This window comes from Daldinia decipiens (genome assembly GCF_022478715.1).
Source record: "Daldinia decipiens strain CBS 113046 unplaced genomic scaffold F4813scaffold_2, whole genome shotgun sequence".
Taxonomy (NCBI): domain Eukaryota; kingdom Fungi; phylum Ascomycota; class Sordariomycetes; order Xylariales; family Hypoxylaceae; genus Daldinia; species Daldinia decipiens.
Window position 1 is genome coordinate 511,781 of NW_026054545.1, and position 14,315 is coordinate 526,095.

Consider the following 14,315-nt stretch of genomic DNA (forward strand, 5'->3'; position numbering starts at 1 on the left):
ATTATAGCGCATTTTATTTAATCAATTCCTAATCGATTAAGAATTGTGTTGGATTGACTGTGTATTACGTAATAATATGAAAGGAATGCAAATAACGATTGTGTTCTAATTGGTTGTTCTAAGGTAAGAGAGGAGGGGTTCCCCCGAGTGGGGAAAGATATCTATTGTACAGATGCGTGGGCTGTGCGTGGGCGGTGTGTGTGGGCATAACCCTGGTCATGTGACGAGGTCACATGACCGTTATCCCAACAAATTGATTAAGTGTGCGCTTACCTAATTTTTATCTTTTATTTAAAATAAAATAAAATAAAATAAAAATAAATTTAATGTAATTAATTAATAATTAATTATTAATCGATTATTTATTAATTTTTATTTTATTTTAAATAAAAGATAAAAATTAATGAAATGGTAGTTGAGTTTTGGGTGCGCTAGTACTATTATGGTGTAAAATGATCCACATATGCCTGATTGGGTTAGACTTTGGGTTGATGGTCAAGGATAACTTTGGGATGAGCTGCGCCCTCTAAAGTTTTCCAGGACCTATTGAAGTACATGTTCTAGTTCCTGTATCTAGCACAACTCATCCAGCACGTGCGGCCGGGTGAGAAATAGAGTTGAATCATAGGCTTAATAGTAAAACCATATAAAATCACGATTAAACGCTGCTTCTTTCCTCTGAGGTATATATGCGTGACCCTAAAGAAGACAACAACTACCAAGGGGTATGTGTACGTGTAAGTACTGATATTCAACAGCAGTAGATATTATTCGCCAAATAGCAACCTCAAAGCCGTGTCTTCGTCCTTATGCCCTTGGCGGAACTTCCTCCCAGCTTGGGAGTAATGGTAAACTTTCTTGCAACTGCGGATACACAGCTATTAAACCAACCCCGGTAAGTCAGTAGAGTCGGAGAGGTGCTTGGCCGAGAAACCTAAGAGGCTAACACAATAATTAAGCCGGGAACGATAGGTATCTTAGAAAGGTGAGCGGAGCGAAGGGAATCTTACAAGGTGGATAATATTTATAGACCGCAAAACCCAAACGCCGGGTATCAGAAGCCCATTTAATAAACTTCAAGTCTACCATATGCATGTTAAATATTATATTAAACACAGATGGTAATAATTGATGTGAAGACAATAATGTAGATGGTATATGATAGTCATTCTATTGAGCTGATTTGTCTGTCCCATCCGGCCATTGTCTCCTATCTCATCTCATCTCATCTCATTCCGTCTATTCATTATTAAAGTATCTTATATATAAGACCACAACGTAAAAAAGCAACACCAGAAACATCAGCTTTATCGTCTCTATAAACTCGCATTATTACGTCCATTATCATCACCGTGACCATTACTCCACCGACCCTCTAAGATCCGCGTGTAAGGTACACATGTAAAAGAAACCGCCGCGCCGGCCCACCACATAAGTCATAACTAGTATCTATCTATACTTCATAGCGATGCTGGATGGTGGGTATGCAACCCCCGCATTTCTGCTCTAGAAACCGCGCCGAATTCACGTTCTGTCTAGGATGCCGATACCTGTTCCCTAAGAATCTACCAGCTTATCATCCCCGTACTCCGATCAAATCCACCCCGCAGTTGCTTGTCCGGCTTGACCACCTTACCCTGCAGAATCGTATACCGGACCAAGTTCTCGCAGTCCTCAGGACGCACCCGCGCAAGCCAGATACACTGGCCAGCTCCTACATCCGGCTCCCCAGCTTCCTCTCCATCCTCCGCAGGCACCGGCTTCACCACCTTGACCTGCGGCTCCTGGCCCGGGGGCAGTTTTCCTCGATCTACCTTATCGAGGCCGAAGGCGTCTGGGCGGCGGTAAATAAGGACATTGGCTGAGTACTTGTGGCCGCCGACGTGGTTCACGAAATAAATACCCACACCACCCGGCCTCTCGTCGTCGAGATCGCGCTCCAGGCCTAGCGGGCGCAAGTGCCGCTCAAGCTCCTTCTTGATGAGCGGGGCGCTCTGACCGCAACGGGCGTCGCGCGTGCGGTGCGAGCATAGGAGAACGACGGCGCGGTGGGGGCACGGGCGCGCGTGCATGTCGCCGACGGCGGAGCGGGACGACGGGATGGTTTTGGGGAGGGATAGCGGGTCCAGAGGGTCTGTGGTTGTGGGCGCGCGTGAGATGTACTTGTTGACGAGAGAAGGCACGGCGGGGGGCGTCACATTGTCGATGATGGTGAAAGCGGGAAGAACCAAGATGGATGTTGGTTGCGAGTAGTCGGCCTGGTGCGTCGACGTGGGCATGTTAGAGGCAGAGAGCATCAGGCGCTGCGATTATATTAGCATATTCCCTATATCACCAATCCCAGTAAAATGACGAAAGAAAAAAAAACCTACCCCATTACCAGGCTTACTAGCATGACCAAACGCCTCCATAACACTGCCCTTCTCATCCTCGACATCCCTCTTCCAATCCGACTTGCTAGTCGCGACGATGACGTGCGTGCTCCAGGGCTTGATATTGCCGTACAGCGGGTGCGACTCCTCGACCTTGAAGTGCCGCGGGTACTTGACAGTGCAGCTGTCGCAGTCGTGCTTGCACGCCTCGCCGTCGACGTCCGGCTGCGTCTGCGGGAACAGCTCCGACGCCCGCGCGCTGCCGGCCAGTGCCCGCCGGGCTCCTCCGATTAGCGAGAGCAGACCTGCCGCCATCTTCTTCTTCTTTTCTTCCTCTTCTCCTTCTCCCCGAAAGTTCTTCCCCCCTTGAGTTGGGTAGTTGGATCGGCAGTTGACTGCGGAGGGGGAAGAAAAACAAAAGATGCAAGGTTCGCGACGGAGAATACCTAAGTCTAAGAAGAGACGGAAGCTATGGTGGGGCAGGGGTGCTATGTACCTAGGTAAGATGCCAATATAGCTTATCTGATTCGGAGATTGGGTTAGTGCTGCAAGCTGAGTGGGGGGAAGGGGGTAATGGTGTTTGGGGTTTGGGGTTTGGGGTTTGTCCCTAAAAAGGAGAAAGCAAGGGGGTAGGGTAGGTACGGTATGTACTCGGTTGCTTGTGCCGTAAGACAAAGTAGAGAAGCCGCAACACTTACATATAAGTACCTAAGGTACCTAAACTAACCCTGTTGTGACTAGAATTCTCCTAGTCACCATGCAACAAGTTCCCTCCCCTCTCACAACACTGCTCTCACAAACACCAGGTGAATACAGGTCGTCCGTCTGTGTATGTAGGTATTTGTCGCGCTGGCCGGCTGGCACGATGACAATCAAATCCGAGCGCAATTTATCTCCGAGATCAAACAAGCGAGATCTAACCTTCCTTGAGCTCGCCTCTTCTAGACGTAGGAGGTAAATTAAAAAAATTATTAAAAAATCGAAAAACAAGGAGAGGGAAAAGGTGGGCAGGACTTTGGGGATGACAAACTCGAAATAAAAAGATTTCTATTCGAGACCCTGTCGGGGCTCCCTATTATACCTGCCTCGGTCGGGGATGTTCAACTCGGACAAAAGAGGGCACGTCCTTCGGAGTAAGTATTCGGCATCCGAGCTGCAGCGTGTTGGTCAGCTCCAGCCATCACCGCCATAACTACCTAGGTTAGGTACCTAAGGTAGGTATAACTTACGGAATGTACATATACTATACTGTATGGATTCCGACATACATAGGCCTGTCACGTCGTTAGGCGTTAAGTCCAAGACTGCAATAAAAAGAAGAAAAAGAATCATAACTGCCAGGCATCTCACCGGCATGGCATACTGCTTGCTATATTACACTCACACTAACTCCTCTTAAATCCGCCCTGAATACTGGTAAGGCTGTAATACTGTACAGTGCCAAGTACCTAGCGCCCACCCATCCCCCATCCCCCATCCCCCATCCACCATCCACCATCCACAACGAAAAGGGATGATCACTTCCAATAAGATATCAGATCGACCCCAGGGCTCTAACTGGCTCCGTCCCCTGCCAAGGACTCCCTCGATTGGTCAGGGAATTCCTCTGTAGCCAAGTCGGACTTCAGGACAAACTTTTAGCTTTTATATTCGTATACATATAATAGTCTGTAGGTATATAAATGTCGAGCCCCCAAGCCTGAACATTACCACAACCTCGTAACTAGTGCTTTCAACTATAACTCATACCTCCTCGTATGTATGCAACTCGCAGCCAAGCATCACGCATATAAACACACTCAAAGTTGAGATCGCATTGTCATTACATCCATCCTCTTCCTCCTATCCTTCTCGTGATCGAGTAGCAGCCGCATAGACGACAACGACAGTCTACCTGCCCAACAACGTACTGTACTTTCGGGTATACATTACTCCTGTTTCTCTTTCTCGCACACAACAATTCTTAGTAGTTCAAAAATGAAAAACCTACCACATTACAGTGCTCAACTCCTTCCTCCTTTCCTTTCTAACCCAGACTTATCCGTCTAGACCTTTCATTTTTAGTCCAGTCCAAGTCAAATTATCTTAGGTACACAACCAAGAATCAAACCCTGTGAACTATGGAGAAAAAAAAATCCCAAGTCTCCCTCAAGTCCCCTCGCTCCCCTCCCCATCCGACGAAAACCCACTCTTCCTCCGCCTCAGCTGCCCCCTCTGCTTCATTGCCGCCCTGATCTTATTGCTCGCCTCGTTGAACCCTTCGTTAGTATCCAGCGCCGTGAACCCCGACACCGGGAACCCGCCGGACCCGAAGCCGCCTCCGCTGCTGCTGCTGCGGCTTCTAGACCGCGATGGCGGGCGCGTCGCGAACATACCGATAGCGCCGATATTGCTGAAGGACTCGTTTCTTGGGATGGCCTGGCTCGATCTTGTGGTATTCTTCCTCGAAAGGTGCGGAGAGTCCGGCGGCGTCGGCTCCGTCTTATCCGGAACGCTGGCTTCCTTGAGCGAGATCGCTCCGTTCGCGCGCGGGTCTGTGACCAGACGCGTCTGTTCGAAGTCTTCGTACATGTCGGGGCCAAGGTCGTTGATGACCTTGACTACTTTTTCGGATAGCTCCGCTCTCCGCTCTCTAATGTTATGGATGCTGTAGCCAGATGTTGGGCTGATGCACAGAACGAGGGGTCTGAGAGATTTGAATATGTCCATACCAACTTCGCCAAAACGCAAAGCGGCAAATGTGATAGCCGGGAAGACGATCCAGCCGGCAATGAATACTAACCAGAACGGCACCCACTCCGGTACGTAGCCCCATAGGTGATCTTGGTACACCTTAAATGAGAGCAAAATGGAATATAGGTTGTAGAGCACGGGCGCAAAAGCCATGGCCACAAGGAGTTTCCATGTGGCCATGACATCCTTGCCTTGAACCTTAACTGACGAAGCCGCTAGCGCTTCTTTGGCCTTTTTAATGCTAATGATTTTAGCTGCGGCAAAGACGGGCGCGAAAAGAACAAGGCCGGGGATCACACCGATGGAAAGAACTAGGAGCTTGATAATCCGATATAGAAGAGTGACAATAACTATCGGGAGAGTCATCTTAGCATAGGCCACTTGGTGGTCCTTGATGTTGAGGTAGCGGAGCTGCTTGTTGTAATCCTTGACGTTGTTCATCAGATCGATAATGCGTGGGTCATCCTTGTATTTAGAGAAGCCGACGGCTAATCTCCTGTTCAGTTCCACCACCATGGGCAGAGGTAGCTTCTTCCCAGTATTGTATAGTCGCCTGGCTGCTTGGATGCACATCAAGGTATCGTAATCCGGAGCCGATACCGTAACGGCGCTCAAAGCTTGGTGTACCATATCAAGCGTCTGGCCAATCGCATCTCTCCTCTCGTTGTTCTTGTATTTCTCAACCAGGTCTCTCGGAATTTGGAAGGGGGCTCCAAATTCAACCACAGCCCGTGACCGGAACTTGTGGGCATGGAAGTAGTTCATCCCAACAGGAACAATTTGCAGTCCACAGTCGGGATCTTCAGCCAAAGTGCCCAACGCCATAATGGCGACACCAGCCTTTAGAGGTAGCAATTCCGTCCTGTCATGGCTGCCTCCTTCAGGGAAAATTCCAATACAGCCGCCCGATCTTAGACGAGTGAAAACCGCCTTGTAAACCTCAGTTTGATCGATATGGGGAGCCAGCTTGAACTTGGTACCCTCAAAGCCATCTTTCGGGCCCATCAATTCCTTATTAGTAAGATTTCCCTTCTCGTCGATATCGTCTCGACCGGTTAGTTGCTGCAGGGGAACCTTTCCCTTGAACGGCCGCTTAATTCGAATTTCCTCAGGTCCGATGATCTTGGATATGTCGATCGAGCTACCCGACTGGCCCTTCACAGAGGGCAAAAACAGCATGCCGCCAACCTCGGCTTCTTTTTCGAAGTCCGTGCCCACGCCTCGGACCAAGGTTGGATCATTGATGGGATCGGGAAGATAGATGACACCTGAAGCGGGTTTCGCTTTATCCTGCGCTCGACCGACAGGGACGGAGCCAGTCTGGCGGGAACCCCATCCGATGAAGCCGTGCACAGATTTCTCAGCGATGAGTAGGCCTACGCGCCGCTGGGCTTCCATTTTTAGCGTCCGTTGGAGGACTAAGCCGTCGACGAATTGGTTCGCATGCGGCGCGGCGACGAAGAGAATAGGCCCGGTCCTTGGTACTCTCCATGCGCCTCTCGGATGGACTTCGCGGAAGAATAGGTCTACGAGAACGGAAAATGTATGCAAGAAGGCGTCGTATTTCCAGTCGGACATGGGGTATAATTCTTTCTCTTTAGTAGATTTGGGCTTTGCAACGGCGGAGGGCCGTGCCTCTTCGACGGGCTTGCCGTCGGCCATGGTCGCGAAAAGCAATGAAAGGTTGGCGGATAAGCTACCTGGTAGGTAGAAGTAAATTTGACAGATGTTATCACGATGGTGCCTAACACATATATACCAATTGTTGAAGTTGGTGGCGAAGACAGAAATGGCGGATCATTCGGCTCGTTCAAGCACGTAACGACTGTAAGTATTGTTTCGGGGAGTTGCACGCGGACTCGAGTGGGCTCGGTGGAAACGGTCACGTTGCCAAAACCTGGGTTGACGTGGTATGGAAATGAATGGATTAGGTATTAAAGCCAGATTGGAAGTCCGGGCTTAAGCTATTAGTATGTAAAAATCCTAGCCCCGGACAGCTAGACAAGAAGAAGAAAAAAGGAAAAAGAAGGAAAAAAAAAAAGAGAGAGAGAGAATGTAGCTATCGATGGCTCTAGCACGCCCCAACAATCAAGAGCGTCATCCTTGATGATGAATGATGGAGTAATAAGAAAACGCAATATAGATCTTGCGCAAGCAGGTTAATAAAAAGAAGAGGAAAAAAAAACTCATCAATCACAGGCCGAAACCCAGACAACTTGTGCATGAAACTGCAAGCCACAGCTCGTGGTACCCTGCCACCTGCCTGCACGCTACCTAGGCACATACTGGAAGCGACTGGAACCTTGGCAAAATGTCAGACTTTCGGCGCCACATCTGCCCAGGTGGAGGAGGGGCCGAGGGGTAGGTACGTTTAGTAGCCATTCATCCGAGGTTTCCAGCTTGTGAACGGTACCAAAAATTAAGTGGAGTGCCGCGTTGAACCCCATGTATCCGTGTACAAACCATCCAAGGTATCACCTGTTTCGTACATAATTCTCGACAAGCCAATTCTTAACATATCTGCGCCTATCTTGACTTGCATACATAGATATCTGACTTAGATATCTGCTTACTATTGGATCAAAGTCCATTCGAAATTCCCAACAGACCGGATTCATTACGTCCTTAGGTACCGAGTATGCGAGATGCTACTTAGGTAGATATTATGAAATAGCTCTAATCATCTTAGTAAGTACCTAGGTCATTGCAGCTTGCTACATACTAAGATGTAGGCCCATACTATCTTTAAAAATTATGCACGGCGAGGTGCAATCACGGATGCCGGCGGATGCTGGCGGATGCTGGCAGATACGAATGCAAGTCATATGCCACAATGGCTGCATATTAAAAACGGCTTCACATATCCTGTATAGGTATGTACCTAGGTAATTAAAGCTAACCTAGGTAATTGCACATGTGAGCACCAGCTATGCGGATCGATATACGACTAGGACAATCGCGAGGACATCATAGACCGAAATATAAGTATTTATAGTCTTTGCGTGTCGATATACAAGCTTTGCATAAGAACTGAACTTTCTTTTCTTAAAGACCGCTGTGCGTTAACAGGGGAAAGGAACGTCAATTTACCCACTGGGTTGCTTCAAACATTAACATGTAGCACTGACAGATATCAGTTTTTCCCCTTCCCCTTCCCCTTCCGACGTCTCCTGTCCTCGGGCACGGAAGCGCTACCCTCTTGAACCTCACCCTCCTCAACTTTGCCCTCAGCCTCCAGTTCCTTGAGTTTTTCTTGACCCGAGATAAACATGCTAAGATCGTGATTCTGGTCCTTCAGATCCGCATTCTCCAGTTTCAGCTCTTTGACTTGTTCGCTCAAGCTCTCGAGCTCCTTGTTCATATGTTCGATTCGTTTCATTAGGCCTTCCGAGACCTTCTTCTCCTCTTGTAGACTCTTGCCTAGCCCCCGCGCAAGGTCCGTAGACTTAGTTGCCCGGTTACGTTCGCGTTCTAAATCTTTCTCGAGCCCCGGGATCGTCTCGGTGCGTAGGCGATCTTGTTCCTCTTGAATTATCTTAAGCTCCTTAAGCGCCCGTGACGCTTGGGCTGCGGCGGTCTCTGCGGCTGCCGATGCTTTCGTCGCCTTGTCCGCAGCCTTGGAGAGCATTTCCTCGAAGTATACACGTTGGCTCTCTAACTGGCTGCTGAGAAGATGAGTATACTCCATACCGATACTTTCGAGTTTCGCACGAGGCACTACGTCATGGTCTTCGTGTTCGTCAGGTCCCATGGGCCCTCCTTGACGACCAGGTAACTCTACCACTTTGCCATCACCCTTGTCCCTAATCAAGCGATGTACCCACATATCACCGGCGTAATCCCAAACGTGTTGAGTTTCTATCTCCAGGGAGAAAGTATGAGCTGTCTCCTTCCAATGCTCTTTCGCGTGGCCGCCTTTATACCGCCCACACCCCACGTTACCACAGATAAGACATATCCAAAGGTCGTCTGGAGAGTCGCAAACAGAGCACAGGTTGGATACGCGGGAGCCGAAAGGCTGCGTATATGGGTTGTTAGGGTCGTAAGGGGTTGAAGCGTGCGCATTCGACGAAGACGAAGACGATGATAGTATTGGATTCGTGTGCCGGCAGACTGGACAGCCGGAACCCTTCCACTTCTGTAGACACGAGCAATGAAATACATGTTGGCAAGTAATTGTTAGTAAACCTGTAGTATCGTCCATACGCTCGAGACAGACGGGACAAGTAGGCAGTTCGATTAAATTAGGGGTTGGTGGTGGAAAGGGCTTAAGCGAATTAGATGTAGCTGAAGTAGTTGGTGTAAATGGATCTTGGCTGAGATCCGGAAAGCTGTCACCTGGGCGGGTCGGAGTCTCAAAAGTGACAGATCTAACGAAGGCAACTGTGCACGTTTCCGGCTTCGCTGTGTTAGCCTCCTGATACTATTAGGTATACTATACTCTTAAGGATCCTCTTACCTCAATGTCGTTGAATACCCTGCCGTCAAACTCGCGCCTAAAGAGTTGCGCCTGCTTGCTCTCTCGAAACTTCATGAGCACGAGGTATCTGTTCATTCGACCCGTCATAACCATACGATAATGACTGACCTTGTCCCTCCATTTCTCACCTACAAACCCGAGAAAGTCGCTCGGAGACAGGTAGCTTGGGACTGCAGGAATACAAATAGTAGTGCAGTCGATTTGCGCGCCGTCCTGTTCTCCGTCGGCTTCGGGTATTTGATCCGGGGATATCTCAAGCTCTGGGCTTTCTGTCTCTTCTCGGTATAAATGTACGATTCCCCAACCCAACTCAGTATTCTTGGAAGAGTTCAGCGGGACAAACATCGCTTTCGTAGCCTTGCCTGCACCTCCCATAGAAGGGCCGACGGCAGCCGCCGCTGCGGATGCTGCCTGCATATTGTCGTGGTTGTCCACGTCGATGCTCTCGATCCTAAGCTGTTCGAATCTCCAATCCTTAACTGCGGTGTGCGGGTTTATGGCAACGTACGACTGGGGAGGCGGATAGCTTAGCGTTCGTTGTCGAAGCTGTCTCTCGGTAACTCGTATGATATTCTGATCGTCTTGCGACTTGGGCGGTCGAGGGGCCCCGCAGTCAATGACGCTCGAGTTAGACGTGGTTGGGGTATTCTGTGTTTGCTTTCGCTGCCAGATGTACGGTATCTTGACTCTACGAGCTTGAGCTGTTGTCTGCGTTCGAGGATGCGACGGAAGGTTGTCGAAGATGTTTGACGTCTCTTTCGGTAGCCAGGTCGACCTATCGTAGGACCTATCGTAGGATTGCGATGCCTTCCCTGATCCCTTAGACGTTGGAGTCGGCGTGGGATAAACCTCGAGCTTGATATGGTAATAATACGATGGCATAGCCTATGTCTTTAAGAATGCGCAAGACTTGATAAGAAAATCACCCGTATGCGTATATTGGAAGCTGAGCCAACTCATGTGGCAAAGCAACGACGCGATTCGCCAAGGTAATAAAACTATGGAAATGCCGTTGTCGGTTGTAGTAGAAAGTTGATCCCATTATTAAAGCAGGTAGAGGAATGTGCGTTGGAAACGTCATGGCTCAGTACAAGTTTTGGAAAAGAGAAAGCGCAAACGTTCCTTTCGATTCGGTTGACATCCTTTTCTTACGCATGTACCCCCCCAACGCTCTTGGATATGGTGGAACTTGTGACCGTACCTACTTAACCTATTCTTCGTACTTTTATTAGTACAACACTTTCGTTCAACACATGTGCTACATTACGTCCAAGGTCTCATTTATCACAATTACGAAAAAACCGTGGTTTACAAAGTCATGAATTTGGTATATTCATATTCAGCATCAATCTAATGATGCTGCGCATCCTTGATCATTAAGGTATGTTGATTGATGCCGAGGCCCAAGAGCCTAATCCGGGGCCAATCCCATTAACGCCAGTTCGTGCAAATGTCGTCATACTCCGCCATCGCGAAGTGCCTATTGTCCACCACGGAGACGGAGCACCAAGTGCAGCGTAGACTCCTTCTGAATGTTGTAGTCACTCAGAGTGCGCCCATCTTCCAACTGCTTACCAGCGAAGATAAGTCGTTGTTGGTCAGGGGGGATGCCCTCCTTGTCCTGGATCTTGCTCTTGACGTTGTCGATAGTGTCCGATGATTCGACTTCCAGAGTGATCGTCTTTCCTGTCAAGGTCTTGACGAAGATCTGCATTCCACCACGTAGTCGGAGAACAAGGTGCAGAGTAGACTCCTTTTGGATGTTGTAGTCGCTGAGGGTTCGGCCATCCTCCAACTGCTTACCCGCAAAGATGAGTCGCTGTTGGTCAGGAGGAATTCCTTCCTTATCTTGAATCTTGGACTTGACGTTGTCGATGGTATCCGACGATTCAACCTCAAGGGTGATGGTCTTGCCGGTTAAGGTCTTCACGAAAATTTGCATACCACCACGGAGACGAAGGACCAGGTGGAGAGTGGATTCCTTCTGAATGTTGTAGTCGGACAGGGTTCGGCCGTCTTCAAGCTGCTTGCCGGCGAAAATCAATCGCTGTTGGTCGGGAGGGATACCCTCCTTATCCTGGATCTTCGACTTCACATTGTCAATGGTGTCGGAGGACTCGACCTCGAGGGTAATGGTCTTTCCGGTAAGGGTCTTGACGACTATTCAAATTGTTAGCATATTGTAAATGATCATACTAAGATGGAGCGCAACTTACAGATTTGCATGCCACCACGGAGACGGAGGACGAGATGGAGAGTGCTCTCCTTCTGGATGTTGTAGTCGCTCAAAGTGCGACCATCCTCAAGTTGCTTTCCAGCAAAAATCAATCGCTGTTGGTCGGGAGGAATGCCCTCCTTGTCCTGAATCTTGGACTTGACGTTGTCAATAGTGTCCGAGGACTCGACCTCAAGGGTGATGGTCTTGCCGGTGAGGGTCTTGACGAAGATCTGCATCTTGTCGGTGTGCGGATAGATCAGATAGATTGAGTGTTTGGTTGATGGTTAGTTTAGGGTACCAAGAACAGATATATGGTATCTCGTTGTCGATGAGAGTAGTTGATGATAGATTGTGGTAGGGGAGAAAAAGAGAAAGGAAAGAAATGAAGAAAGTAGGCAAGTCTGGGTTCAAATAGGGAATTGGAGGAGCGGCAAACGAACACGGACACCCTGAGGCGCAGTTACCTGAATGGAAGCCTTGGGAATGGGAAGGAGACGTGGGGTGCCACTTTAACCAATCATGTATCAGTTGCCCAGCTGATCTAAGAGGTGAATCATTGGTAACCACCACTGATAGCGGGGAGAAAGCGCCAGAAGTTTGGCTGGACTCCGCCGGTAGTCTCAGGAAATGACAGGTACGTTCTAGTGTTACATAGGTACCTACATACATACCTACATACACATATCAAAGAGGCAAACTGCCACCTGCAACTGTCAACCTTGCCACTGCCGTTGCTTGGTAATCCCGATTGACTTTCGTCAGCTTTGTTTCCCAGCCACTAACGAAACAGCCTTAATCATTAACTGTCTACACGACAACAAAACAGCATACATAAATCCTCATATTAACAAGTCATCGAGAGCTGAACATTCAAACAGTAGTGATTCGGCATATGTATTGCGCAATAGTCCGGTCCTGTTATCTATATATTCTACGTCATGTGGGCTCAAGGGTCTAGATAAGGAATCACAAGGTAACAGTGAAACGCCAAAACGGGACAACAAGAGGCATTAACTAGTGAGAATGAGACGATACAGGTTTGATAATCTTGGTTGCTCAGTCACTTGCTTAACTATGCATATTCATCGAGTAGGTTTACTACATATGGCAGTATGGCTATTGATTTTACCTATTCACTAGGTAACCATTAGCTCTATTCCTGGGTGTTATTGTATTGGATGCTTGTGGAATCATTATCATTGAGGTGATATGTACATAGCGGATCACACGCCACTACAGCTACTACATACATACATCATACACTTACGTTAGGTATGCACTTACAATGGCCATTTCTCTTTATCCCCTTTCCGCGCTACCAAGACCAAGATCTGCGTTTCCGGAGCGAGCCGAATGTCGGCATCTACTCCTATGTTGATCGTTGAATTCAGCCATCGTGCCATGGAGATTGCTTCAATGTTCCTGATGCATCAGTCTCCCATTACACTATACTAATTCAACGTCGAGTACAGAACTAGTGTACTTCGAAAACACCACCACTACTACATATCTACGGATTACCTACATGAATCACAACAACGCTGTCGATTCTCGCTCTCCACTTGGCGCGACCGAATAACCCTATTCCTGAGGACCTGTGCGAGGTCGTTTTTGATACGGTGTTGCTAGCCCGGCATTCCCTGACCAACGTCATACTAGGTAGCTAACCCTCAAGGTCGTATCAATCCCAACAAGGTCCAATTCAACATGCTGAGCGGTGAGCAATGAGGCGATCGGAATCCTAGAATATATTTTGTAATTACATTGAATACCGTATAAGGGGGTTATCGATATATAAGCATTCCTCGCCCTTCACTTGACGGCAAAGGCTTTTTCCATATATAATATATTCAGTCAAGTATTGGTCAATTATGTGATACACAGGTCTCATTCCGAATCTCGGGTTAAAGTGTAAGCTTGCACAATGCTACGGTTCAGAGTGGATAGATGCATCCTGAAGAGGACAGCAGTGGGACGACAGAAACCGTATGTGGTCTCCCTCAGAGAATCCGCGAGAATAAATGCTGCGGTGTCGGCCGATACCTACCAACATAAAGTTGTATTGTGATGCTTACAGGTTGTACATAGGGTGTAGGGAATTGTAAATCCGTTGGCAGTATGCGGTGAAGCCTGCATAGGGGGAACTTTGGGCACAAAATCGCTCACTCAGCACAATAAGTACAGATGACATGAAATCCAATTTAGATCTTTCTTTGGTTCTTATTTTTGCTCGCTTGAAATCATTAAATGAAACTTATTTAATTATCCATTCATATTTGTATCTCTTCTGTCCCTAAGCAGATACACAGAGGCCATAACCATAATCCTTGCCCCAAGGAGAGTGACGGATACCACCCCTCATTTGTTCACCCATCTAGTAATTCATCAAGGTTGTCTGGACCCTCGCAGGATCTATCAGACACCGTAAGCCATGTAATGTAATCTATGCTGTTGAATGTAACTGCATTTGTCTTGTGTGTGTGTGTGTACGTAAAATCCGTAGCTTCTTTCC

The 14,315-nt window shown here is 48.2% G+C and overlaps 5 protein-coding genes across 5 annotated transcripts; all 5 read right to left on the reverse strand.

The window, feature by feature from the left end:
• Positions 1-1,150: 1,150 nt before the first annotated feature.
• On the reverse strand, positions 1,151-2,820 carry F4813DRAFT_98872 (actin patches distal protein). The gene is made up of 2 exons (XM_049249112.1): positions 2,373-2,820; positions 1,151-2,303 (listed from the first exon to the last, which is right to left on the reverse strand). The coding sequence occupies exons 1-2, from the start codon at positions 2,685-2,687 to the stop codon at positions 1,566-1,568; spliced, it is 1,053 nt and encodes a 350-aa protein (XP_049104092.1). The 5' UTR covers positions 2,688-2,820; the 3' UTR covers positions 1,151-1,565.
• A 1,126-nt stretch (positions 2,821-3,946) lies between these two features.
• F4813DRAFT_343535 (uncharacterized protein) lies at positions 3,947-7,321 on the reverse strand. Its single transcript, XM_049241549.1, has one exon. It carries the CDS (start codon positions 6,765-6,767, stop codon positions 4,521-4,523), a length of 2,247 nt encoding a protein of 748 aa, XP_049104093.1. The 5' UTR covers positions 6,768-7,321; the 3' UTR covers positions 3,947-4,520.
• A 700-nt stretch (positions 7,322-8,021) lies between these two features.
• On the reverse strand, positions 8,022-10,859 carry F4813DRAFT_99026 (zf-UBP-domain-containing protein). Its single transcript, XM_049249113.1, has 2 exons — positions 9,565-10,859; positions 8,022-9,504 (listed from the first exon to the last, which is right to left on the reverse strand). The coding sequence occupies exons 1-2, from the start codon at positions 10,465-10,467 to the stop codon at positions 8,239-8,241; spliced, it is 2,169 nt and encodes a 722-aa protein (XP_049104094.1). The 5' UTR covers positions 10,468-10,859; the 3' UTR covers positions 8,022-8,238.
• Positions 10,860-10,892: 33 nt separating this feature from the next.
• F4813DRAFT_343537 (ubiquitin) lies at positions 10,893-11,928 on the reverse strand. The gene is made up of 2 exons (XM_049241550.1): positions 11,802-11,928; positions 10,893-11,745 (listed from the first exon to the last, which is right to left on the reverse strand). The coding sequence occupies exons 1-2, from the start codon at positions 11,809-11,811 to the stop codon at positions 11,066-11,068; spliced, it is 690 nt and encodes a 229-aa protein (XP_049104095.1). The 5' UTR covers positions 11,812-11,928; the 3' UTR covers positions 10,893-11,065.
• On the reverse strand, positions 11,813-12,039 carry F4813DRAFT_343543 (ubiquitin; the record flags this gene model as incomplete). Its single annotated transcript, XM_049241551.1, has 1 exon — positions 11,813-12,039. A coding segment is annotated over one exon (227 nt), but the record flags the coding sequence as incomplete, so codon positions are not given.
• Between the last annotated feature and the right edge of the window lie 2,276 nt (positions 12,040-14,315).

Excerpts from the sequence above, each read along its gene's own strand:
- F4813DRAFT_98872 (XM_049249112.1), bottom strand. The coding sequence starts at position 2,687 with ATGGCGGCAGGTCTGCTCTCGCTAATCGGAGGAGCCCGGCGGGCACTG. Across the intron at positions 2,304-2,372 it reads CTAGTAAGCCTGGTAATGGG|CGCCTGATGCTCTCTGCCTC; the intron begins GTAGGTTTTTTT and ends ATATAATCGCAG.
- F4813DRAFT_99026 (XM_049249113.1), bottom strand. The coding sequence starts at position 10,467 with ATGCCATCGTATTATTACCATATCAAGCTCGAGGTTTATCCCACGCCG. Across the intron at positions 9,505-9,564 it reads GGGTATTCAACGACATTGAG|CCGGAAACGTGCACAGTTGC; the intron begins GTAAGAGGATCC and ends AACACAGCGAAG.
- F4813DRAFT_343535 (XM_049241549.1), bottom strand. The coding sequence starts at position 6,767 with ATGGCCGACGGCAAGCCCGTCGAAGAGGCACGGCCCTCCGCCGTTGCA.